The 21,170-nt window shown below is 37.0% G+C and overlaps 4 protein-coding genes across 9 annotated transcripts in view; all 4 read right to left on the bottom strand.

The window, feature by feature from the left end:
• The window catches only part of utp20 (UTP20 small subunit processome component), a 24,013-nt gene extending 14,288 nt beyond the window's left edge, over positions 1 to 9,725 (bottom strand). Inside the window, exons 1-30 of one of the 2 annotated variants that reach the window (XM_026209446.1) lie at positions 9,547 to 9,725; positions 9,152 to 9,232; positions 8,978 to 9,044; positions 8,385 to 8,517; positions 8,119 to 8,307; positions 7,459 to 7,540; positions 7,240 to 7,377; positions 7,004 to 7,159; positions 6,435 to 6,581; positions 6,213 to 6,347; positions 6,052 to 6,129; positions 5,802 to 5,971; positions 5,568 to 5,702; positions 4,856 to 4,944; positions 4,652 to 4,757; positions 4,415 to 4,565; positions 4,188 to 4,250; positions 3,950 to 4,108; positions 3,783 to 3,859; positions 3,577 to 3,656; positions 3,220 to 3,493; positions 2,961 to 3,140; positions 2,744 to 2,834; positions 2,566 to 2,651; positions 2,007 to 2,132; positions 1,730 to 1,896; positions 1,239 to 1,447; positions 944 to 1,087; positions 665 to 744; positions 45 to 277 (exon numbers count right to left, since the gene is read on the bottom strand). In XM_026209446.1, coding sequence (XP_026065231.1) covers positions 45 to 277; positions 665 to 744; positions 944 to 1,087; positions 1,239 to 1,447; positions 1,730 to 1,896; positions 2,007 to 2,132; positions 2,566 to 2,651; positions 2,744 to 2,834; positions 2,961 to 3,140; positions 3,220 to 3,493; positions 3,577 to 3,656; positions 3,783 to 3,859; positions 3,950 to 4,108; positions 4,188 to 4,250; positions 4,415 to 4,565; positions 4,652 to 4,757; positions 4,856 to 4,944; positions 5,568 to 5,702; positions 5,802 to 5,971; positions 6,052 to 6,129; positions 6,213 to 6,347; positions 6,435 to 6,581; positions 7,004 to 7,159; positions 7,240 to 7,377; positions 7,459 to 7,540; positions 8,119 to 8,307; positions 8,385 to 8,517; positions 8,978 to 9,044; positions 9,152 to 9,232; positions 9,547 to 9,597 — 3,877 coding nt within the window. In that variant the 5' untranslated portion in view covers positions 9,598 to 9,725. The remainder of the gene's footprint in view (positions 1 to 44; positions 278 to 664; positions 745 to 943; positions 1,088 to 1,238; positions 1,448 to 1,729; positions 1,897 to 2,006; positions 2,133 to 2,565; positions 2,652 to 2,743; positions 2,835 to 2,960; positions 3,141 to 3,219; positions 3,494 to 3,576; positions 3,657 to 3,782; positions 3,860 to 3,949; positions 4,109 to 4,187; positions 4,251 to 4,414; positions 4,566 to 4,651; positions 4,758 to 4,855; positions 4,945 to 5,567; positions 5,703 to 5,801; positions 5,972 to 6,051; positions 6,130 to 6,212; positions 6,348 to 6,434; positions 6,582 to 7,003; positions 7,160 to 7,239; positions 7,378 to 7,458; positions 7,541 to 8,118; positions 8,308 to 8,384; positions 8,518 to 8,977; positions 9,045 to 9,151; positions 9,233 to 9,546) is intronic. The other variant, XM_026209447.1, reaches the window with a different exon arrangement.
• A 3,876-nt stretch (positions 9,726 to 13,601) lies between these two features.
• Positions 13,602 to 14,796, bottom strand: LOC113047975 (LYR motif-containing protein 5A). 4 transcript variants are annotated; one of them, XM_026209441.1, is made up of 3 exons: positions 14,716 to 14,796; positions 14,383 to 14,461; positions 13,602 to 14,201 (listed from the first exon to the last, which is right to left on the bottom strand). In XM_026209441.1, the coding sequence occupies exons 2-3, from the start codon at positions 14,425 to 14,427 to the stop codon at positions 13,989 to 13,991; spliced, it is 258 nt and encodes an 85-aa protein (XP_026065226.1). In that variant the 5' UTR covers positions 14,428 to 14,461; positions 14,716 to 14,796; the 3' UTR covers positions 13,602 to 13,988. The 4 variants fall into 4 exon arrangements, with proteins under 4 accessions (XP_026065226.1, XP_026065229.1, XP_026065227.1 ...); XM_026209444.1 differs by having other exon boundaries at positions 14,383 to 14,449; positions 14,716 to 14,795; XM_026209442.1 differs by having other exon boundaries at positions 14,720 to 14,792.
• A 167-nt stretch (positions 14,797 to 14,963) lies between these two features.
• Positions 14,964 to 17,997, bottom strand: usp18 (ubiquitin specific peptidase 18). 2 transcript variants are annotated; one of them, XM_026209439.1, is made up of 10 exons: positions 17,730 to 17,997; positions 17,517 to 17,613; positions 16,792 to 16,928; positions 16,629 to 16,708; positions 16,401 to 16,535; positions 16,119 to 16,214; positions 15,787 to 15,933; positions 15,555 to 15,701; positions 15,409 to 15,461; positions 14,964 to 15,268 (listed from the first exon to the last, which is right to left on the bottom strand). In XM_026209439.1, exons 1-10 carry the CDS (start codon positions 17,794 to 17,796, stop codon positions 15,229 to 15,231), a joined length of 999 nt encoding a protein of 332 aa, XP_026065224.1. In that variant the 5' UTR covers positions 17,797 to 17,997; the 3' UTR covers positions 14,964 to 15,228. The 2 variants fall into 2 exon arrangements, with proteins under 2 accessions (XP_026065224.1, XP_026065225.1); XM_026209440.1 differs by having other exon boundaries at positions 16,792 to 16,882.
• Positions 17,998 to 19,438: 1,441 nt separating this feature from the next.
• LOC113047973 (RAD9, HUS1, RAD1-interacting nuclear orphan protein 1-like) lies at positions 19,439 to 21,170 on the bottom strand. The gene is made up of 3 exons (XM_026209437.1): positions 20,923 to 21,170; positions 20,441 to 20,636; positions 19,439 to 20,361 (listed from the first exon to the last, which is right to left on the bottom strand). The coding sequence occupies exons 2-3, from the start codon at positions 20,618 to 20,620 to the stop codon at positions 19,663 to 19,665; spliced, it is 879 nt and encodes a 292-aa protein (XP_026065222.1). The 5' UTR covers positions 20,621 to 20,636; positions 20,923 to 21,170; the 3' UTR covers positions 19,439 to 19,662.

The following is a 21,170-nucleotide window of genomic DNA, read 5'->3' as shown; positions in this document are numbered from 1 at the left end:
ATAGTGGATACTTTAGCATAATCATTAAAACCCCTGATGTCTACCTGAAACGTCACAGCTCTGAATCGGATCGGGGATCACACAGTTATTCACAATCAGCTCTGATTCATTCTCCTTGAGTTCATAGTCTGGAGTGGTCAGCAAGCTCTCGGCTATGTCCATCACCACGGCCGTCGTGATGGCAGACACGTTTTTGGAGGATAACAGAGCAAACACATTGAGCAGGACATCACACTCAGGGTGGCCAGGTCTCTGCTTAGCAAGCAAAGGGAAATATCTGACAGGGAGAAAAGGCAACATTTAGATTATAATAAGACTGCATTGCAATAACATTTCAAAACAGCTACAAACTATGATAGCATTGTTTTAACACTTGTTACTCAAGTCAAGTCCCATTTGATTATATAATGCTTTATAAAAAACAAAATGTTACAAAGCAGCTTAAAAATAAATAGGAAATGTCATAAAAACTGACTTCACTTTCAAGAAAGCTCACATTATTCAGGGTGAGTCAGTTCGGTGTTGATTCGATTCAACCAGATGTTACAAAACTCAAAAAATTAAAGAACAAATTCCATCCAGCTATAAAGAAAATATTATTCAAAACTAGAAACGATTTCTGTAGGCTGTGTCAAATCCACAAACCTGTGGTTAATGAACTCACCTAGGATTTTGGACCCACACACGGATGACTTTCAAGAGGGGCGTTGGTGCATATGGGCTTTCAGTGGACAGAAGACACACCTAATGAACAAAACAGCTGGGTTACTGACTCCAGTCTTCATTTATGAATCTCAAAAGTGTCAAATACTGATGGTAAAAAAATAAATAAAATCACAAGTTTCCAAGCCTCTTTTGAATTAACTTACAACGAGCCATACTTTTTCTTATTTTAACTGACTTGTTAAAGCTACTGAAGTCATTTTCTCTATTATATACACACCTTAGGCCACACCACGGCTTGAAACACAGCGTCCAGCTCATCTGCAGTGAAGCTGTAAGACTCAAATCCATCAAAGAAGTCTTGTATGCGCAGAATCCCCAGACGCCGCAAGTTCTTCAGAGGATTGATGCAACCAGGTTTGAGCTAAAGGAACATCAAAAATCAAAAACAGTAAGCTCTTGAGTTCAGCACGCCCAAAAATAGATCCAACCACCACACAATGAAAAGTGTTTTGAAAAAAAAAAAAAACACATGCTGACTCTGTAGAGGAACTCCAGGAATATTTAATATTTACCTGCTCTCTGTGATCCAGTATAAATGACACTGAGGCCGTCATGCACAGCAGGATCTGCAGAACTTTGGGCAAGTACATGTGGATGAGATGGCCCATTTTATGAATGAGCATTTCTATGGTGTTGAGAAGGCTGTGCTGGCGACCCAGAGGGAGAACAGCAGACAGGTTCGTCTCGGCTACAGCTCGTTCTACTGCAGCCAGACACGCTCCTGCAAGCAACAAATGATGCATTTTCTGTTATAAGTAGATGCATCTTCAAAATCAGTGCTTGCTTTTTGTCTGTCTGCTTTTTTTTGAAAAAGTAGCTTGAAAAAGTTTAGCTTGTTTCAATAAAAAAGTTAATTTATAAACATCCTAAATATTGTAAAGATGGTCCTCATTATTAAATCAAATAATATAATAGCTCTACTATCTAAAGAACTGCCAATAGGTGTACAAAAGGGGTATATTAAGATGTAATAATTTTAATAAGCTTAAATTCAAGTCGGTACCTTCAGAATGATGACAAACAGGCTCCAGCAGTAGATCTATAAACATGCCCATCTCCTCTGGCTGACAGCCTGCCAGGAAGCGCAGCACTATGGAGGAGCGTGAAGCTGTGTTCGCCTTACCCTGAAACCTATTACCAACCCTAGGGCACATCCGCCCATATAGTATCCTGCAAGAATAAATAAAAATACTAATTGCAGACACATAACATTCACATTCAGAGAAGAAACAGCAGGGGTTCAATGATATCATTAATACGCATTGCGCATCTAAACACACCTCATTAGCATCGGAATAAGTTGGGGTCTGTGTGCCGGAAGTACCACGGCACCTTCCTCTGAGATGTTGAAATGGACAATCTCATCTTTAAAATGCTTGTCATCCAAAAGTCTCTCCAGATTCTCTCTGTAAATAATGGCAAATCAACAATTATCACGGACCTAAAACAAAGCCCTGGGGAACACAGACACTGCAGCAATGTTTAAAAAAGACTTCACAGTACTGCTTTAAGCCATCATATCAATAAACCCCCCAAATATAAGTAATACAAAAAATTCTACACAACTAGAAAGTGTTTAAATTATTTTATAGCATCCCCACTGAGAGTTTGAGGTTGGAGAAAAGCTCTGATAACTGGCTTAAAATTAGGTAAAAGTTATAAGGTAACCAAAGAAATCTGTTGGAATATACCATCAGTCACTGCTCTGGATATAAAGCATTCTATTCATAAACTGACCTAACTACTGTATAATATGGAGTTATTACAGAATAAAATCTAATGTGGAAAGCAAGAAGAGAAGGGACAGTGCATTTTGGTGCTTTGTGTTAGAAGACTTACTTGTAAGGGAGAATGTTAGGGTCTCTGTATGTCATCAAACAGTCCAGTGCTATTTTCTGGACTTGTTGGTCTTTATGGCACAGAAGCTTTGGGTTTACAGAAAGAATTAGTCTCAGCTGGCCATTCACAAAGTTTTAATGAACAAAATTTGCTTTCATAGAAAGATGGGAAACCATACCTGGGTATACAGTTCACTTAATTTTGCCTCCATAAATAAAGCTCTCGGGTTAGAGAATTTGGAGAAGACCTTCAAGTGAGCAATGAGTTGCCTGGAAAAAAATAAAAGCATGTTTATGAGGACATACTTTTAGGGCATAGTATAAGTAGGCGAATTGGGACACAGCACTAGTTTGTGCGAGTATGTAACTAGACGACAAAGATGGATGATGAGTTACTTCGCTGCTGCTTTTCTTGGGATCTTTTTCTTGGGTTGTTTGGAATCCTCCACCTTCTCTTCATCTTCCTCCATGTCAGCATCTACCTCTTCATCCATTTCCTGCTCTGATGAAGAGCTGCTCTTCTTCATGAGGTCCTGTGTTGGAGCCACCTGCAGGTCAGCTGGGTAGAACTCATTACTGTGAAGGCAGAGGAAAGGCTGTTATGGAGAACTTTCTAAAAAGACAAATAGGTTGATCACACAAATCTCGTACACACCTGATGAAGCGTAGCAGTAATGGGCTGAGCTCTCGACTACGTGGTTCCACTCTGTCGGGAAACTGGGCCATTGCTCGCCAAAGCAGGTTGCGGAAGTTTGTGAAATCAGTCCGCTCAGTGGGACTCAACATCTGGTCCAGCTGTTCCAGAAACAAAACTCCCACATCCCCGCTTTCGATCACACTGGTCCCCGAACCTCGAAGCTGCTTTGCTGCTTGCTGTTGTTCACTGCCTCCCTCCTCATCATCTTCATCATCTGCCTGAAGCTCTTCCTCTGAGAATAAAGATTCAAGCATCTTTAAATTGAAGACTGGGGGAAAATGTAACAGGTAATGTAACAACTCAATGACAACTCACCAGCTAGACCAGCAACCATCTCCAGGTGTTCATAATAGACCTTCCAGAATGACTTGTTGTCCATTTCTTTAGCGTGGGTCCTGAGCAGATGAAAGCATATTAAACAAAGACATAAATAATAGAGAAATAGAGAATATTGTTGGAGATACAGGGTGAGGATATGAGGATTTAAAGTCAGAAGATCAAAAATAAAACATGAAACTTACACCAACAGATCAATAACTGCATCCCAGAGAGGTCGGAAATTGACAAACAGCATTGCAATAAGATAACGAAGAGGAACCTATTAAAAAAAAAACACACACTGAAACATCTATACAATGGCTTTCAAAGATATTTCTATATTTGACATGGAGTAAAAGGCATTATCTACCTCATGTAAAGGTCCTTTAGGCACACAGGGCTGCACCAGGTCATGACGGAGTTTACGAAGGTGTAGTAGTTTCTCCCTGTAGTCCTGGACTGTGGCCGGGACCTGCTCCGCCTGCAGACACACGGCGAACACCGTCTGCGCATTTGAGCTCTCCTCTCCCTAAAAAGGAACGAGATAATAAATATGTGCATGTGCTTTTCACAGCCACTGCTGTAGAAAAATCTCATAAAAATGTTACCTCTGCTGGTTTAGGAAGATCAGCCTCAAAGTTTGACATAATTCTGAGGGTCAGCAAACGGATCTGTGGAGGGCAAAAATGAACAGAACCTTGAGAATCTGTATTTTCACAACATCAAGGTCCACAGACGTTCTTAATAAAGATCTGCGCCAGACAGATCTGAAAGTAGAAAGTGAAGTATACCCGGGGCCTTTAACAAAAACAACCCTCATTAGGCTAAACCTCACCTTTGAGATGTTGGAAGAAAAATTGGAATGAAGTATCTGGTATAATTCCAGCAGAGAATCATGGGACAGCTGAGCTGAGCAGCCGTTGAGTGCCAGTCTGGTGTAGTACAGATCTCCTAACAGCAGTGCTGAAAGATCCGTAGGGTGTTTCCTGTATTGAACGCAAGCAAAAAACTTAATTTAACAAGCAAGATCCATTTTACTAGATTGTTCAGATGTAAATATTTAAGCACATACTCGATGATGTTTCTAACCAACTCTGCAGGCAGAAGTGTCTGCACCGCTGCCGTCTCCTTGAAGCTGAGCAGGGTGCTTAGAGCCTGCCGTGCTACAAACAGCCCTCCTAAGGGGACAGCGGGACATATTAGGAACAAACTACACCTCACAAAGTTGAAAAAAATAAGTACATGAGGCTATCAATCTTATGCATGCTTAACTGACCTCTCCCCAGAGTTTCACTGCACACCTCCTGCAGTAATCTGTTCAGAAGTGCAGTGACGGCTGGTATAACGCTTGATGCTTCTACTGGCCTGCAAAACAGTTCAATTGCTGCAATATTAAAAGACCGTAAATAATAGATCACACACTTTCTGTCTGCAAGAAAATACTTGACACACACACTAATAAAAGAACACTAACTAACTTGAGAATACTCTTTGTTTGCTTCTTTACTAATTTGTTTTGCATCATCAAAATTAATCTGTGAAACTGCTTTATAAAATGATCAAATAAATGTGGCTTGACAAAGTAATTTGAATGGTGCTATAAAATCATATTTGCATGATAAAATATCATAACAATTGGTTTATATAAAAGTACTGATCGCCTGAGGATGCAAAAGAAGATAACATTAAAAAAATAGATCACCCAGAATTGAAAATTCTGTCATCATTCACTCACTCTCAAGTTGTTCCGAACCTGTATGAGTTTCTCTCTTCTGTTTAAAACAGAAGAAGATAGTTTGAAGAATGTTGGTAACCGAACAGCTGCCGGTAGCCATTGATTTCCATTGTATTTTTCCATACTTTGGAAGTGAATGGCTACCAGCAACTGTTTGGAACAACTTGAGGGTGGATAAATGATGACAGAATTTTAATTTTAGAGTGAACTTTACCTATAACATGCAGAGGATTGTGGGTAATTAAGTCTTTACCTAACATGTGGGAGCAGCACCAGTGCAGCCCAGGGGTGAGAAAGGTCAGAGAGCGGTTGATCGGCAGGGATGTCTATGAGAGAAAGAATCTGTTGGGGAACGGAGACCGACTGGTCTCTTTCAGGTCCAGTGGACCTAAAACAGAATTTGGAATTTTTACAGGTGTGTATATATATTCAAATTCAATGTAATTTTTTTTTTTTTTTGATTGAGTAGTTTTTCCCCAGCTCTTACCTGACAGTGAAAACCAATGGGTACTTTTCAAAAGCCATGGAGCCATCTGTGGGGGGCGGAGCTTTGGTCACAATCAGACCAACCAGCAGCTCCAGAACCAGCTGTCGGTTTACAGAGTCCTCCATGCAGAAGAGCTCCTCCAGATACTGCAGCAAACTGGGCAAGAACAACTGGACACACACACACACACACGAGCATTAGAAAGAGCTAGAAGGTGCTCTTGAAGACCGCAAGTCCTGCTTATACTGACCTGCTCAAACTGTTTCAGGTCAAACATCTCTTTGGTAAATGACAATATGAGGTCTCGGTCCATGCCGCTACTGAAGACCTGCACATATGGACCAGACAGGAAATGAGGTCAACAGGAAATCAGATTGGAAAAACATTTGTGTTGGTGCACATTAAACAAACCTTTTTCACCAGTTCACTGATGCTGCTGGCAGGTAACGACAGATTCTCTCCCATCAACAGAGCCGAGACCACTTGTAAAAGCAGCCTGTGGCAGGAGTAGGACAGTCCTGGTGCCTGAACTAACTGAAGAAGTGTCTGAATAGAACAAAAAAAAAAAACATATCAGAGGTGCAACAGCACTCAAAGAAGAACTGTGCTACAGACACACACACAGATCCTTACCTCACAAACAGACTGTGCTTTTGTGATTTTTGCTCCTTTGCGATGCTCCACAAGCGTATGGTAGATGTACAGAATCCTCTCCAGGTGCTCATTAGCCTGAGAGGCATTGCTCGTCTCTAACTTTCCAAGAACGTCTCTCAGAGAGCCCTGAAAACAACAATAAATGAATAAATAAACACAATAAAAATGTTTTCATATAATTAAAATCTAACAATGTATCTATTTAAATGAAAATGTAATAATTGATGAAGATATGTAGATTTTAAGTACATAAAAAACACATGTGTTTTATATATACACACACATATATAACAAATATGGTGAAATACGCATTCTTTGCATATAATTTGCAATTATTAATCTATAAAAATTTCAATTAATCTATCTGTCTGATGCACCATCTTTTACAAGATGTTACTATAGCATGTTTTTGCAAAAGCGACTGAAAAACAGCGACCAATCAGCATCTAGGATGGGTACAATCACATAATACCACATAACACATTAATAATGATAGCAAAGTCAATATCATACGGTTTGTCGGACAAGCTTGATTTAGAGAATCTTACTTGTAAGGAGTCCCACAGGACCAGCAGGTGTTCCTTGTCAACATAGTTGGCTGAAGACTCAGCCATGTGATCCAGAGCTTCTTTTACTGAATCCCAAGGCAAATCAACATCCTGACCGGCTGCTGGGCCAAGTTTCTTCAACACCACTGGAAGAGCCTGATAACGACAGTCCTGATGAACACCGACTCGCCAAATGTTAATGGTGTGATGTTTGGTTTTCTGTGATGTGAACTCACCTTCGAGGCACAGGAGTGGAACATGTTACAGACTCCTCGACACATCTCAAAGATCAGCTGACCTGCTCCTCTGGCTTTCTGAGGGTTCTCAGACAGGTTGAAGAACATAAGTGTGAAGAGAGCATCATAATCGGACACCTGTGGGACAAGAGAGACGAGCTGGCTTTAGCGACAACACAGAAGACACGGTGAAAATCATCTCAGGCGTTAAAGCCTCACCTTTCTCATCAAAAAAGAGAAGCTCTCGGCAGCAAAGTTGCGGATGTGTTCCTTCTTGTGCGCCAAGAGCTTACTGTAAAGACTGGTTGAGAAAAGAAAAAGAGTGAGAAATTATAATTCTTCAAGTTATGAATGAGATGCAAAACTCCCATGAAAGCTTAATTCCACAATTTTGACTTTTTTTCTTGCAATTTTGAAGGAAAAAAATTAATAAGATATGAAATCAGAATTGTGAGTTATACTCAGAAACCTTATAAGTTGGAACTGTGAGATATAAACTCACAAAGTGCAAGAAAATTCGAGATATCCAAAAATACCTTTTTAATTTTTTTATTCTGTTGGAACTACACATACAGAATTGTCAACTGTAATTGTAAAAATGTCAGAATTACAACTAAACTAATCATTTGGAGAAAAAGTCGAGACTGCAAGATGTAAAAATCACAATTATGAGATTATTATTTACGGATGTGAAATAAAGACGAGAAAAGAGTCGGAAAGAAACTAGAAATTGTGAGATTGAAAATGCACAATTCTTCTACTTTTCTTTCACGGCTGAAATAAGCTTCCATGTTCCTTTGAGCTTCAAAGGTAGTCTGACAGAACGGTTTTTAAACTAGAATATAATCTACTGAACTCATGTTATCTAGTACTCCTCACCTGTATATCTTGTCAATATCCTTCACCATCATCCTCCACAGGTATTTGTACAGGTATGACAGACACGTGAAGGCCCATTCCAACACCTCGGTGTCTTGTGTTTCCAGTATAGACGTGATGATGATGAAAAAGTCGCAGAAATGAGGGTAAAAGTCCATCTGGAGGTCGCGAGCAAGCTGAACTACAAGACTGAAAGCAATAGTCAGGTTAACATAATATCATCTGCCTGTTAGTTAGAAGAAGAAGAAAAAACTAAGAGTACTCACTCTAGAAGAGGTTGGTAAGCCATGCTGTTCTTCACTGACAGGTGGGTCTTCAGACTCTCCACAACAGTGTTTTGGTGGAACACCAGCATGTTGAAAGACTGACTCTTGCCTAAAACCTCTTGAAAACACTTCTCTGTAAGAACAAACGATTGGGTTAATAATCTAAACTAAATCACTTTAACGCCACTACAACATATCCAAGAGAGTAACCCGTTAATTATTAACACTGGGATACTATTAGAGTTTTTATTCATAGTTTGAATTTTTATGTAAGCAATTCTTTAGTAAATGTCTTTATTATTATTCTTTCAGTTTTAGTTATTTTTGTTCATTAAAGTTAAACTAAACAAAAATTTGAAATGTTTTCTTGGCAAATAGCTCAAACAAAATAAGTCTACTTGTTTTCCTTTTTTTTTTTCCCCAGTAATGATTTTTTTAGTTTATGCATTTTTTGTTGTTGTTGACTAATAACAACCCTGATAACGTATGAGATGTACATGACATATTATTTAATAAATCAACAGTATGTCCAGTTTCCTTATAATATACAGTGTATACTGTCACATTAAACGGTCACAGAACATGTTACTTACTGAAATGATCTGTCAAATTCAGGTCTTTCCATTTTATTAGGGCTTCATAAAAATAGGTTTCTACCTCCTGAGAAAACAAGCAGCACAATTCACCATTCAAACATTAGATACTATTATGTTGCTATTAAATAGATATGTTATTTGATATAAACAAGTGATCTTCAAGAGTCATACCTCTGTATAACTTCCAGTTCTGTCAATGCGATGAATGACATCAATGTTTACTTTCGCGAGCCTCTCAGAAAACGTCACAAACTAGAAAATAAAAGTAAAAGATTGATGCATCAATATATATATATATATATATATATATTATAAATATATATACATATATATATATATATATATATATATATATATATATATTTTTTTTTTTTTTTTTGGAAATGTGTTTGCATTAAACTACGGGAATATTCAATTTCATACACTAAACATCTTTAAAAATTACAGATATATAAAACGTAAAACACATTTCGTTTCGATATGTATATGTAATAAAACATGGTTAAGTTGGTCAGATGCATTAGGATGAGCAGCAGTTTCCAGCATGCGTTTCTCCGTTAACTTACGCGGTAAGTGTTTTCCGATTTATGAGATCGCGGCTTGGCTTTGAGTTTCATTTTGCTGTATTATAAGACCAACCAAATGCAGAATTTATGTTTTTCCCGTGATTTAAAAGACAAGATACGTTATCAATGGCTGTGAAATTGTCGATACGCATGCCGTATCAGGAGGCCACCATCTTGAATGACGCATTATGGGTAAAGTGGAGAGTGTTGTACTGTTTTTAAAAAATAAAAGTCTTCTTTTTAAAAAAAAGTATTTGTAAAGATCTATAGCAAGAGGTTTTTAAAATTATTCCAGTGGATCGGTTGTATTGTAAAATAATATAGAAATAGAAATGATTTATATAAAAAAAATTATTTGTACAGATTTTTTTTGGGCGATGGTAAAAATAAAAACGTATATATGTGTGTGTATATATATATATATATATATATATATATATATATATATATATATATATATATATATATATATATATATATATATGTGTGTGTGTGTGTGTGTGTGTGTGTGTGTGTGTGTGTGTGTGTGTGTGTGTGTGTGTGTGTGTGTGTGTGCAAATTGATCTGTTTATTTAACATTATATTGATGACTAAACATTATTCATGTTTTATTAATTTTTTTTTATTTTTTGTCAATCAACTCACAAAGATTAGTAATATTGGTAGGTTAATAACATTAAGCTTCTTTTATTATTAATAGGGAGTGAATTGTGCAGCTCACACAGAATAAAAACACTGAGACCTAGAGGGGGAAAAACATTGTTTCTATTTTGCTTTCATCACTCTTAAAAATAAAGATCTAAAAAATCTATGATCATTCCCAAGTGAGGGTTCATGAGTTGATAAACTGGTAATTAGTTATATTTGAATGTAAAATTTAAATAAAAAAATGGGGCTGCACAATAAAACCTATATAGCTAAGTGCAATTATGAAATCAAAAGCTAAAAAAATAATTAAATAATTGTATAGTATGTTGTGCTCCATAACTCTCACCAAAATGTCCAAGCAGCTCTGCCATACATGCATGACTCAATAAAAGCACAACTTTAAACTACAACTTTTGTGTGCTTCATATTCCATGTCTACTAAAACATTACAAAATATACAATTGGGAAACACTTTACATTAAATGTTCATTTGTCATTAGTCTTTATTAGTATACATGGAACCTTTATAATTTATTCTTTAGAGTGTGAAAACGATTCTTTAGATTTTTAAAATGTTCTTTACAATGAGGAAAATGTTTCTTTTAAGAATTAAAGGTTCCTCTATAGTATTGTGAAACCCCCTTTTTGGAACCTTTATTTTTAAGTGTAGCATTGAACAATACTTCTACACTTGTACTTCTACAACAAATCTCAGATATATCCAACATCATTCTTTCACTTTCAACCAATAATGATGCATTAAGTGCAGGGATGGGAGTCATTTGTGTACCACATTTTTCATATTAGCAGTTTATGCATGTATTATATTATGCTTAATGTCTACAGTATGTCTCCTACAGTGTGAATGCTCTGGCTGCGGTAACTATTGCAGATCTAATTCGGCAGTACCTCTGTCAGAAAGGCAGCTGTCCTGGTCTTCAAGGGCATAAGTGAGTGAATATCTTCACTTAGAGCCCATTAATGCATGATCAGTGATACTCCCTACTTAACTAGATGATATTCCCTAATCACAGGTTTGTTTTATTGTGCCATGTCCATCGTAATGGCTGGTGCTCCATCTTTAATGGAAGGGATGCTACAGATGAATAATGTGGCATTATTGGGCAAATGATGGTGTAGTCCTAATTTTCTTGTCTGTTTGTTTCTCAACAGGCTGCTATGGTATCGCAGGAGTGGTTGGCGGACCTCTACTGGGCCTTTTTACTCTTGGCATCCTGTTTCCTTGCGGTAATGCAAAGTGTTAGGCTAGATTGTAATGTTATGAAAATTTGCAAAAGGTTTTACTCGCCCTCAGGCTATCCAAGATGTAGATGAATTTGTTTCTTTGTCTGAACAGATGTGGAGAACCATGGCATGACATCACTTGGATCAACTTCAGTGAATGGGTGCCGTTAGAATGAGAGTCAAAACAGCTGATAAAACTTCACAATAATCCACACCTCTCCAGTCCATATACACATATTGTGACATGAAAAGCTGAATGTTTGTAAGAATCAAATCAATCATTAAGGGGTTTTAACTTTGAACCATTGCTTCAGGCCAAAATGTACAAATGTTTCACCTTGAAAACGGTGTTTGATCTGTGCATACAGTCAATATCAGCACCCTTAATAAATACGATCAAAGGAGGCTGTGAAAATTAATCTGCATTGTTAATCCTTTTGATCTTTTATTTAAAAAAAAATTATCACAAAAAGACTAAACTTCCATTGGATATAAATAATTTAAAATTGGGGGAAATATCATTATGTAATGAATGTTTTTCTCAAATACACGTTGGACACAATTATTGGCACCCCTAGAAATTCTTATGAGTAAAATATTTCTGAAGAATATTCCCATTCATATTCACAATTTTGAGCACTCAAGCAGCATGATTATGAACATGAAATTATCCAGCCATGGCTTCCTGTTTCACAGAAATATAAATAGGAGGGAAAACAAAGTCCAAATTCCCCTTAATCACAATGACAAAAACCAAAGTATATATCTCTGATGTGCAGCAAAAGATAATTGAGCTTCACTAATTAGTGAAGTGGCTTTAAGAAAAGAGTTAGAGCAGTGAATATTCACATTTCCGCCATCAAGGCATAATTAAGAATTTCCACATGTTGTTTGGGAGGGTTTCAAAAAAAATTCTCCTAGCTTATCCAAAAACAAACTTAAGCATATTCAGTTATTAGACATGACTGGAACTTGAAATGGGACTGGCTTCTATGGTCAGATGAAACTGACCTGCACCCTACAGAAAATGAGAGGAGTGAACTGAAGAGGAGAAGCTGGGAATCTGAAGGGTCTGGAGTGATTCTGGATGAAGGAATGGTCTCTGATCTCTTGTCAGGTGTTCTCTAACCTCATCAGGCATTATAAGAGTACATTTAGACCAGTTAAACTGGCAAATTAAGGTTTCAAGAAGTATTAAATAAAAGGGTGCCGTTAATTGTGGCCAATGTGTATTAGAGAAAAACATTTATTTAATAATTATATTTCTCCCCATTTGTAATTATTATTATCCAATGAAAGTTTTGATTTTTGTGATTTAAAAAAAAATAAAAGATCAAAAGGATTAACAATGCAGATTAATTTCCACAGCCTTCTTTGATTATATTTACCATATATTGGCCATGACTGTATTTCTCTCCTGATTCAGAAAAATGACTATTTCACCGGAGAAAGCAGTATCATGAATAGATGACTGCAGCTTTTCACTTCATGGGGCATTAACTGATGGACTAGAGTGATTGTTTGATTTTTATCAGCTGTTTGGACTATCTTTCTGACGGCACCCATTCACTGCAGAGGATCCACTGGTGAGCAAGTGATGGAATGCTAAACTACATCCAGATCTCTTCTGATGAAGAAACAAACTCATCTACATCTTGGATGGCCAGAATGCGAATAAAATTTTCAGTGATTTTGGTCAAACTATTCCTTTAAAAGTATGGATGTTTTAGGGAGGTTTGGCAGGACTGGTGTCTGATTTGGCTCCGTCTCTGTGACTGTGCATGGAGGCACAGATATACCCTCCACGACCAGATAACAGCAGACCGCTCGTTCTAATGACACACGGCTATAACTTCTCAGGTGGCACATAATTGTATCCACTTCCTTACAGGCCTTTCCTGGCTGATAAGTGGTACTCACTCTCAAACATATACTTCAGCCCACTGGGGACTGTGGCAATCATCACTGTGGGTTTTACTGTCAGCATACTTTCAGGTATTCAGGAGACTTTCTGATAGGTGAAGCACCCTGCTGTCATTGTTCAAAGTAACTGATGTTTTCTAAATTTGTCTCTAAGGCGGCAGACAGATGAAAGTTCAGTCTGGGCTTATGCTCTCAAAAGAAGACCTCACCTTCTACAAAGCCTACAATGTACTCAAAGCAAAAGTGAGCATATTCTTTAATGCATATATATAAATACACATGTAGAACTAGACAGACATACTCACACTATTCCCATCTTTTTTTATCATTGTCAATTATTTGCACAAAAAGGTTTCTAGTAACACAGGAAATTTTGACCTGGTGCAGGAGCTAGAGAAATCCTTTGGAAAAAACAACTTTGCTTTCTGTGATGTAGAGCTGTCTACACAAAGACCTGCTAAGAACATCATGAACTTACATAGAAATACTTCATTGTCATTACAAATAACTGCCTATTGTATCGAACAAGGTAAGTAAAAATAGATATTTAAGTATGAATCTGTTCAACATTCAGACATTCAAATGATTTAACTTTTGACACATATACAGTCTGGCAGAAACACCGATTAATGCTCTGGTTCATAGTAGCGTTTCTTCATCGCTCTGTATTTCCTGAGGAAGTAGAGCGCCTCGAGTTCTTTGATCACATAGTCTCCACGGTCAACCAGCTTTTTGATTTTCTCAGGATCGGTGATATCTTTGTTCTTCATGAATGCTGTTTTCAGACGCTCCCTGAAGTATGTAGTGCCTTTGGGATATTCCCGTCCAAGATAAAGAAGCTGTAGAAAAGAGATGCATTACCCAAGCAATGGATAGTCATCAGTATAATTTTACATTTCTTTCGGGACTCTGCTGCCATGCAATGTTATGTCCAATAAAGGATGACATAAAATACCACTGGATAACATTTCATAGGAAAGAACAGAAGTAAAAAGGAAACTGACAGACAATGATGCTTACATTTTTGTACAATCTTATAACTTCTCCTCTCAGTGGATTACTCATTTTAATTTATCTCTCTTTCCTCCTGTGAATAAACCTCAAACAGACAGAGAACAAACAATAATGCTCCACAATTTGATGCCTATTGTATTCAGTAGCATGCAACGCCAAATTAACACAATAAATGCGTACTAAGATTATCCTAGAATATGTAATTATCATATTATTGTATTGTCATACTTTATCGTTTATTTAGGTGCTAAACGACGATTTATTGACTGGATAAAGTCACCCTCAACTGGGCAGTAAAGTTTCATGTAAGAAATATGGTTTATGGCAGTGTTTGCTCACCTACAAGATCATAACAGAGGTGATTCCCAGGACGTGCGGGGAAAACGCCATGATATGGATGCTTTCCAAAATATAAGTCCTGTAGCGTGATGGCGTGTCAAAATAAAAGCCAGGTTCCGTCTTTGCATTTCTTTCAAAATAAAAGTCCCATTGTAGCTTGTATTTTAACTGGAGAAAACATTGTATTTTCACAGAATTGTATTATATTAGAGCTTTACAGCAATAACTTGAGATCGCAGACAAGATTATTTCAAAACATATTGTTATCATTTTATTGAACAGTATCCATAATATCCACAAAATATGCTCTGGCAGCATATTCCTATACAAAATATTGTCCTATATAACCCCAATCAACATAAAAATATATACTGATTTACATTTTTAAACACCCCTCTTCATACTTAAAATATAAATAGACTTTAATCCTTTTCTTGGAATATTCTCTGCATTCATTCATATAGTGTTCATCAAGTGCTTCAGTGCATGTTCCCAACAGTTTTCCAGATGAATTCAGCTCTTCTTCCTATACAGAAGCAGGTAGGCTGTCTCTCTAAAAACAGCAAATTTAGAATTAAAATCTGGAAGATGTCTTGGAAGAAATTATTTAAAAGGTCTGCATTTATGTTTTGCTTTCATGTGAAGTGCATGTGAGAAGCTATGTAAGTTTAGGGTTATTGATGTTTAACGTACCCATAGCGCTGACGGTACCCTCCATATGTGCCCTGCACATCTGCCCATGTGGACTGAGATAAACAAAATAATTGCATGTAAGTATCTTTTACATAACACTCATAACTATTTCAGATACTATGAATCGGTCTGTCACTATTTCTTACTGGTCGCACGCAGCTGTCATCAGCATAATACCACATCTTTTCCTGATTTGGTCTGATGAAAGCAGTGTAGTGACCAGACACAGTAGTTCCCTTATGCACAACTACTGCATAGAGACTGTAATGCTCATCAGAACTGAGACAATCAGCCTAAAACAAGCATACAACAAATCAAGCATATATGGCAATATTATTTTGACTGCATGATACTTTACTAAATATATACTAAACATACTTCTGATTTTCCTGCAGAAAAAATGCCAGTGCTAAACGTTTCAGGGAAGGCGACTTTGTTGTAGAGTTTCCTTGGGAGGCCATCATCGTTTCTGAATCTTTTCAAGTGGACACACAGAATCGGAGGCAATGAGACGAGTTTCGACTCCTAAATGAAAATGTCAGAAAATCAGAACAATCCACTCACAATGCATTGCACAATGTCCTGAAATCAGTTAAATTCTTACTTGAGTTTGCTATATCACCACATGAAATCAATTAAACTATCAGAAATGTAATTGTTAACGATTAAACTGTTAGATAATGCTTTACAATAACAAATGAAGCACACACATAAGTGGATGGCTGCCTTTTTTCACACTTGTCACAGTAAACCTTCTCACTGTCCACCAGCTTTTGTAGCTGGAAAAAAGAGTTGATGCAGTTTTCCTGAAGAACATAAGAAGGAAGAATTATGTATGATTTGCTCAAGATCATATATATTATCTACTATGTATATTACTTATGCACATTGATTAAAATTATATATTGATTCAAGAATGCTGGTAAACAAACATTTGCTGGTAGCCATTGACCTCTTTCAAGATACCATTGATGATGGTTTAGTGTGCTTACCAAGGAGTTTTCCCTTTCACAGATCGCCAAAGGAAGGCTAAAAAGAGAGTTGGGCATTCGTTGGATGAATTTGCAATTTAAACACCCCACCTGGGTCTCAACCTTTATTTCAAAGAGACTGCTGATTTCCTGAGCCTGAGAGAGTAAAACACAGAGTTTAACAGAATTTATCATTCCCATTACAACACATTCTTAACATAGGTGCATTGATTTTTAATGAAAACCCACCAGAACAGCATCAGCTATCTGCTTCTGACTGAGACTGAGGATGATGTGGAATATTTCATCTGCATCCTGCTCAGTCCATCCTACACCACAATGACACAACCGAGCAACATAATACGTACAAGATTTCCATAAGTATAAGATGTTACTGTGAAATGTCACATACGTTGGATGGCTTGGCGGTAGAGGCAGTTGAGGAAGTCTTTGTATGGAGCAGGATATGATTTGCCCCTCATGGCTTCCAGGATATTCTTCAACTGCAGTGGGACATTACTCTTATCAGTCCTATCTGATGGATGCCATCTTTGAAGGAAAAATTGAACCAAAAATTTGCTGAAAATGTACTACATCCGAGAAGTAAATGAGCTTGTTTCTTCTTCAAAAAAGTTTTGGAGAAATGTAGCAGTGCATCATTTGTTCACCAATGGATCCTCTGCAGTAAATGGGTGCCGTCAGAATGAGAGTACAAGCTGTTTTTGATTTTGATGCAAGGACAGGGGATGGATTTTTTTCGTTTGTTTTTTTTTTTTTTACTGGAGGAAGTGTTTCTTTATGCATTATAGAGTTCTAATGCCTTAATGATGGATTTGTTTCTTACAAACATACAGCTTTTCACTTCGCAAGATGTTAACTGATGGACTTGAGTCATGAGGATTACTTATGAATTATTGTGAGGTTTTTATCAGCTGTTTGGGCTCTCATTCTGACGGCACCCATTCACTGCAGAGGACTGGTGAGCTATTGATGGAATGCTACATTTGTTCAAATCCATTCTGATGATGGAACAAACTCTTCATCTTTGATGTCCAGAGAATGAGAACATTTTTTAACAAATGAAACATGGCTAGTTTGCAAAGAGTGCATCTTATTTAAACGATAATAGAGGTTTACTTGTTCAGTATGTCCAGTAGTTCAGTGGTGGCAGAAAAGGACTGAAGCAAAGCATTTACACAGCAGGACAGCTTGTAGTTTAGAAGTCCCCTCACGTCTGAAACATTAAGATCATTATTAGTTCCAGCATTTCTTGATAAACTTGAACTTAAAAAATGGTTCAAAAGAAATGAAAATGACTGTAGTTACAGTAGCCACCATAGTAGTACCTACCATAATCCATTGGTACAGGGCGTGTGTATAGTAGATAATAAGCCATTTTACTCCAATACTTTCCCATCTACAGACATACACGACTGCAAACGTTTCTCAGTGTTGTCTGGAAACTGTTGTTCTGACGCCGTCGAAATTAAACTGCGCATGGGTTATAAAAATCAAATGAAATATTCACCCTCTTCAAGATACTTCCGCTCCCGTTGTACTCGTAGCATAACACGCAGTTTCATACAGACATAAACAGAAACAGCTGATGTTACTTTCACTTTCAATTCATGCGTCAGTTTCAGTCACAGATGCGAAACTCACACCCGGTTCAGAATAAATGCATAGGCTAGGTATTATTTTTATTTTTTATAAGTATTACTATTAACAAACAGAATTTAATCACTCTTTTTTTGTAATCAATTGAAATATCAGAAAAATCGAATACTAATTCTACATAGACTATTTATATTTAATGTATTTAAACCAGTGTTATGTTACTATCATTAGCATACTATAATGGATTTTTTAGAATTACATATTTTTTATATTTTGTTTTGACAGTCTTTTTTAAAGAAATGTCTATATTTATTAGTTTTAGTATTCATCTTAAAAATGAGAAATAAATCTGAAATAAATAATAATAATAATTAATAATAATGTTTATATATATATATATATATATATAATTTTGGTATTATTTAATAATAACCGTTTTTCTTTTAATCTGTACATTCTTAATAAAAGTGCATTTTAAAAGTACATATTAATAAACTTAGTGCAAGTCCTAACCATGACTATTCAATGTAAAGTACAATAAACTACTACTAATACTGTGTCTGCAGCACAGGTCCAGATCCACAGGAGCTCATACACTCAAAATCATAAAATCATATTTACACATGTTATAATAAAATTACATTTTATGTGCATGAAATATTTCTCTTCAAGATATACCATCCATTTTAAATAGGTTATCAGTAGCTTGATATACAGTAATTCATTGATTTATTTATCTATAATGTAATTGCACCAATAAGTGATGGCCAATCACAGGATGTATTAAGTACAACAAATCTGGGACAGAAACATTGTTTTACAGTTTGTTCAAGGATAACTCCATTAAAACTCTACTGTTTCTGTAATAAGGTCCAAACATGGTGCTCGATGTTCCTGAAGGAGTTCATGCAGAGAGCAGAGAAATAGCAAGTCAATCATTATAAAAGTAATTACTGAGGACACAATGCATAAAAATGGCCAGCGGATCTCTTACCCGGGTCTATACGGACAAGAAGAACATACAGTAATATTAAAGCCAGAAAAGCTTTGCGCAGAGAGATGGATCTGATTCTAATCTGGCTACTGGGAGACCTCGGTATAACAAGCTCATTGTGGATCTCTGTCAATCACAAAAACACATCACTGCATTCACCATCTATTCTACAATAAATTGACTTCCTCATCAATGATATAGTTATATATTCTGTAAAAAATATGGGAATATAGGCCAAAATATTTTAAATCAAATTTCTTATATTTCTAAGTTCATATTTTAGTTGACATATATATATATATATATATATGTTTTATATTTTCCATATTTTATACATTTTAGACTTCCTCAAAATACTATAGTATAAAATCTAAAAGATATTAACCTTTTCCAGCATAGATGAATGTACACAAACTCCCTTAGGTTAAAAATAAATGGATAAAATACATTTAAGCACATAATTTATTGATCCTACAGAATGCAAAGATGCTTCCATTAAATAAGGCTGGGGATATCAAAATTACATCTTTAATTCCTCTCTCCTGAAGTGTTCATTTATTACATTTTCTTGGTTGTAAGGGATCACAATTTCCCAAATCTTATCAAATCCGTTAATGAACAGAAAAGACTAAAAAACGAATCAAACTATTGCCGTATCTGTTAATTTCGGATTTAAGTCCAATCACTGGCAACTCCAGCATCTGCTGGAAGAAGCTGACCTCTATCAATCAACAATTTCATCAGTCCTTTCCTCCGTCTCCATGTCACCCTCAGTCCATAGTCTTCCTCAGGTGTGTCCTGCACCAGGACACTTGTGTCCTCAGTACATGGAGGAGATTTTCCTTGGTTTGGAGGGAAGAGGAGATGTTGAACACTGGATGGAGATGTGCTGGAACAATGTGGCATTTCTGGCGTCTCTATATTCGGGGGGTCGGGAACTAAGCTTGTGTTCGGTGTGTGAACAGAATCCATAGACGCTCTATTTCCATTTTTACAGATCTGAAGGTTCTTTAAAACTTCTGAACGCCTGGAGGTGGATAGAACACGGGTAGCCATCCTCATCTTCACCCCTTTTCGAGGAAATTGAGTTCTTCTTGGAGTTTCTCTACACTCCTTGCTATGACCGTCTGAGGAAACCTGCCTGTCATTCTTCGTCCGTGTACTACTAAAATTTTCACGTTGGTGCTGCGAACCTGATGTGGTTGCCTCAAAGGACAACGGAATATATTTGCATCCCTTTGCTCTTCTAGGCTGAGGAAACCCCAAATCTGGCGCCTTATTTGAGATTCTCGTATGTCTCTGGTTATTTCTCCTCCCTCGGCCACATCCACTAACTGTTGTGGTTTCAAGTGAATTAAACTCCGGAGACACCTACAAACAGACAATATATCAGTTAATAAAATGTCTGCACTCAAAACATTCAAGTAAGGATTGCAAAGCATGCAAATACCCAAGATGTACATGGTGCACCACTTTGCTGTGGTTTTCCTGATATAAATGTCTTGGGTTGAATGGCACTCCGTAGCTGTGGTCCATACTCATGCTTTGGTCCATTAATGGGAGCCTCCACAAACAACAGCTGAGATTTGTGCGGGTTCAGCAGCCTCTTCTTATGTGAATTGCGGGGCATTAGAAGACATGATAAGCTTCAAGGAAGGAAAACAAGATGACATGAGACAGAGAATTACTACTACTGTCAGTTGCCTGCACATTGTATAAGACACACACTACTAACTACTAACACATTTATGAGTCTCAAACCCCGTAATACTCATTCAAAAATCTCATTCGCATTTTATCATATTTTTTATGCAATGTCCCTCGACATACACTTAGTAAGAGATGGCAGCAGTACTATGAGCTATCAAGAAAGTTCGCACGAGGAAAATGTAAGTTACATGTCATGCAATGAAAACCTTAGCTGATACTCACGCATCGCTTTGTATTTCTTCTTAATCGCATTGTATTTCCTCTTTGGACCGTGCAAATTCAACAAAGAGGCTGATAAACCGTCTAACTGAGGTTCATCCTCGGTTCACAAACTCCGGTTCCTCCCAGAAAAAAAATTGATTGAATATTAGTTAGCCTAACAGTAGGTTACCACAAGAGGCGTGGCTTAGTGGCCCAGACGTTGTTTTGATTGGTCGGGTAGGATGGAGCCACACATTAATTATTCTTTT

Source organism: Carassius auratus, chromosome 29 (assembly GCF_003368295.1).
Source record: "Carassius auratus strain Wakin chromosome 29, ASM336829v1, whole genome shotgun sequence".
Taxonomy (NCBI): domain Eukaryota; kingdom Metazoa; phylum Chordata; class Actinopteri; order Cypriniformes; family Cyprinidae; genus Carassius; species Carassius auratus.
This window is presented reverse-complemented; position numbering and strand designations above follow the sequence as displayed.

Coding starts and splice junctions, on each gene's coding strand:
- LOC113047973 (XM_026209437.1), bottom strand. CDS start 20,620: ATGCCCCGCAATTCACATAAGAAGAGGCTGCTGAACCCGCACAAATCT. Junction 20,362..20,440: donor GTGCACCATGTACATCTTGG/GTATTTGCATGC, acceptor GTCTGTTTGTAG/GTGTCTCCGGAGTTTAATTC.
- LOC113047975 (XM_026209441.1), bottom strand. CDS start 14,427: ATGAGTAATCCACTGAGAGGAGAAGTTATAAGATTGTACAAAAAT. Junction 14,202..14,382: donor TTATAAGATTGTACAAAAAT/GTAAGCATCATT, acceptor TCTTTTCTACAG/CTTCTTTATCTTGGACGGGA.
- usp18 (XM_026209439.1), bottom strand. CDS start 17,796: ATGGGAAAGTATTGGAGTAAAATGGCTTATTATCTACTATACACACGC. Junction 16,536..16,628: donor AGATAGCTGATGCTGTTCTG/GTGGGTTTTCAT, acceptor TTACTCTCTCAG/GCTCAGGAAATCAGCAGTCT. Junction 15,934..16,118: donor AAAGGCAGCCATCCACTTAT/GTGTGTGCTTCA, acceptor ATTTTCATTTAG/GAGTCGAAACTCGTCTCATT.